At 60.5% G+C, this 2,703-nt stretch overlaps 1 protein-coding gene across 1 annotated transcript in view; it reads right to left on the reverse strand.

Annotated features, from left to right (window-relative positions):
- The window catches only part of STARD8 (StAR related lipid transfer domain containing 8), a 27,309-nt gene that overhangs the window by 4,757 nt on the left and 19,849 nt on the right, over positions 1–2,703 (reverse strand). The window contains exons 3-5 of the mRNA XM_031062676.1: positions 2,065–2,146; positions 1,019–1,082; positions 8–730 (exon numbers count right to left, since the gene is read on the reverse strand). Coding sequence (XP_030918536.1) covers positions 8–730; positions 1,019–1,075 — 780 coding nt within the window. The 5' untranslated portion in view covers positions 1,076–1,082; positions 2,065–2,146. The remainder of the gene's footprint in view (positions 1–7; positions 731–1,018; positions 1,083–2,064; positions 2,147–2,703) is intronic.

Raw genomic sequence — 2,703 nt, forward strand, 5'->3', positions numbered from 1 at the left:
CCGAGGCACCGCCGGCGGCAGGGGCTGTGTCTGTGTCGTAATCCTCCAAATAAACTCCACCGCGTTTGGGGTCAGAGCTGCCCTTGGTGCCCCCGGGGCCGAGCAGGCGGTTAGTCCTGTATGATACCGAGAAGAAGTGTTTTTTGCTGTGGAAAGAGGCAGGTGTCCCTCTTTTAGAGGAGTTGGTCCGGGTGGCTGCAAGGTCCTCATCATCCTTCAGAGAGCCCCATCCTGGCGGGAGAGTGGCGCTGCTGTGCGGAGCCACCCTGCCGTCTGGGCTGGGTTTCTCCTTGTCCTTCCTCCGCAGGGACTCGATCCGCTTCAGGAAGCTTCGAGAGCGTCGCTTCTTCAGCTTCTCCTTAGAGGTCTCTCCCTGGCCCGAGGGCTGCTCCGGGGCAGAGCCCTCGCTCTGGCTGCAGCTGGAGGCAGTGGCAGCGGCACGGAGGGGGGACAGGGGCTGGGATGGCACAGCTGCATTGCCCAGCGTGCCGCCCATGCCACCCACGCTGCCCACACTGCCCGTGCTGTGCAGGGACGTGGCCTCGGGGTTGGTGCTGAGGTCTGTGAGGATGCTCTCACGGCTGGACTCCGGGTGCATGGTGCAGCTCAGGGCCCCCGAGCCCTGGGACACGACATCGGCGGACCCCACCCGTGACCACCTTTTGCTGTCCCTCTGGTAGGACCACCGGGTGCTGATGGCAAAGTCGACTTCCTCCTCAGAGTCTTCATTCTGTGGGTGGTTGAGAACAGGGGATGATCAATCAGTTGGAGCCATTGAGGGTCAGCACATCCCCCCACCTCAGAGGGGCACAGCCACCAGCATGGCCCCAGGTGGGGAGGAGAGCAGCGTGGTCACCTCTTAAACCAGCTCAGGACCCCTTTGGCAGTGGAGGCCTCCAGGAGCCACTCTGTGCCCAGGGCAGTCCCAGAGCTCACCAGGACACTGCCCCCACATCGAGCACATGATCCCTGACACCCCTCAGCCCCTCACCTGCCTCGAGCATCCAGGATGCTTTACCTGTTTACGCTGAAAGTGAACATCCAGCTTCATGGAGGCACAGGTGTTCAGGGTCATCAGCCTCCTGCAAGAAACAGAGTGGCTTTACCCTGGTCCCAGCCCCTGCCCCAATCACAGGGATGGCTTTGGCTTCTTTTGATTTTCCTGCCTTAGAGCCTTGGCTGTGCCTGTCACCTGCTGCTTTGAGTCCACAGTCAGAGGGACACCTGACTAACAAGGGGACAATGCCAGCTGATGGTAGCCCAAGCCAGGCAATGCCCATGCCAGCTGCTGTGGCAAGTGGGCAGGGGTGGTCTGCTCCAGGCTACTAAAGCAAAATCACCTCAGAAGCTCCTGTGCCCCAGATAGGGAATGACTAAAGGACCTGAAAGCTCAGAGAGGGAGGGACAGGCAGAGACCTCCCATCATCTCCTGCCTCACTGCACCCAGGAAATGGCACAGGGATCCCCTCCTGTGCAGCACAGCAGCCTCTCTGCTGGGAAACAAATAGGAAACAGACCCTGTTCCTGCCTCTGCTCTGCTCTGGGTGGGAGGGACGGCACGGAGCCAGCACAGGGACATGGCTGTGATGATGTGTCCTGAGAGCCAAGGCAGGGCTGAGTCACAGCACTGAGTGACACACAGCCCATCCAGACTGACCATCGGTCAGTGCCCCGCTGTGGGTGCCAGCTCTGGTGTGCTCTGAGTCCCCCCACGCTGCTCTCTGCACTCCAGCCCTGCACAGCTCCCAAACCTGCAGCTGCAGCAGCGCCGTGCCCAGGTGGAAACTGGGCTGGGCTGCATTGCCCAGTACTGGGACAACCAGCATCACATGGAGCAGAGAAACCTCCTGTTTCCCTGGAACCCCCCAACACCAGCAATGTTCCCTGATCTAACCACTGAGCCCTCACTACAGAGGGAGTGACAGCGCTGGAGCGGGCTCTGGGCCCAGCCAAGGTCAAGGCAGGCACCCTATAAGCCCACCACCCCATCAGCCTGGGCTGCTGTCCTTGTCTGTGCCACATCCCCCTGCTGATTCCATGTGAGGGGGAGCAAGGGAGCATTACCTGCACAGGGATTTGAGGGAATCCTGGTCCAGGAAGCTGTGGTCCTTCTTCACAGCACTGATGTCAAGAGGGAATGATGACTCTGGGGAAGGAAGTGACATCAGTGGCAGATCCCAAGCCAGCTGCTCCATCAGGGACAAAGGACAGCAGTGGGCATGGGAAGAGGAGGAGAGGCTGAAGTGGCTGGAGATGACCGGGAGGTGGGGCATGCCCAGGGTCCCTGGGCACGGTTCTTCCCAGGTATGTTAGGTGAGGGTGATAAGACACCTCCATTCAGTTCCCTGCTCATCCCTGAGCACAGACAGCTCTGCTGGGATCGTGCATGTGGGACCTGGACCTTCAGCCCCCACAGCCTCCATCTGTCTGTGAAGCCATGGAGTGTGATCACCACGGGAAGGGAAACAGAGGGAAACACTTGGAGGATGTGGGAAGTTCTGTGGCCAGAGGCTGGAGAAGGGTTGGTTGATTCACAAACTGCAGCACCAGCACCGCTCCTCGCTGCCCAGCTGTGAGCACTGTCTGGGGCCAGCACCTGGGGCTGGGCATCCCGGCAGGAACACGTGTGGCCTGCCCCCCAAAATAGGCACTGGCAGCAAACAGGCTGCTCATGAAGCCATCACGGGGGATGTGCTGCAGGGG

The sequence above is a fragment of the Geospiza fortis genome, unplaced genomic scaffold, assembly GCF_000277835.1.
Source record: "Geospiza fortis unplaced genomic scaffold, GeoFor_1.0 scaffold874, whole genome shotgun sequence".
Taxonomy (NCBI): domain Eukaryota; kingdom Metazoa; phylum Chordata; class Aves; order Passeriformes; family Thraupidae; genus Geospiza; species Geospiza fortis.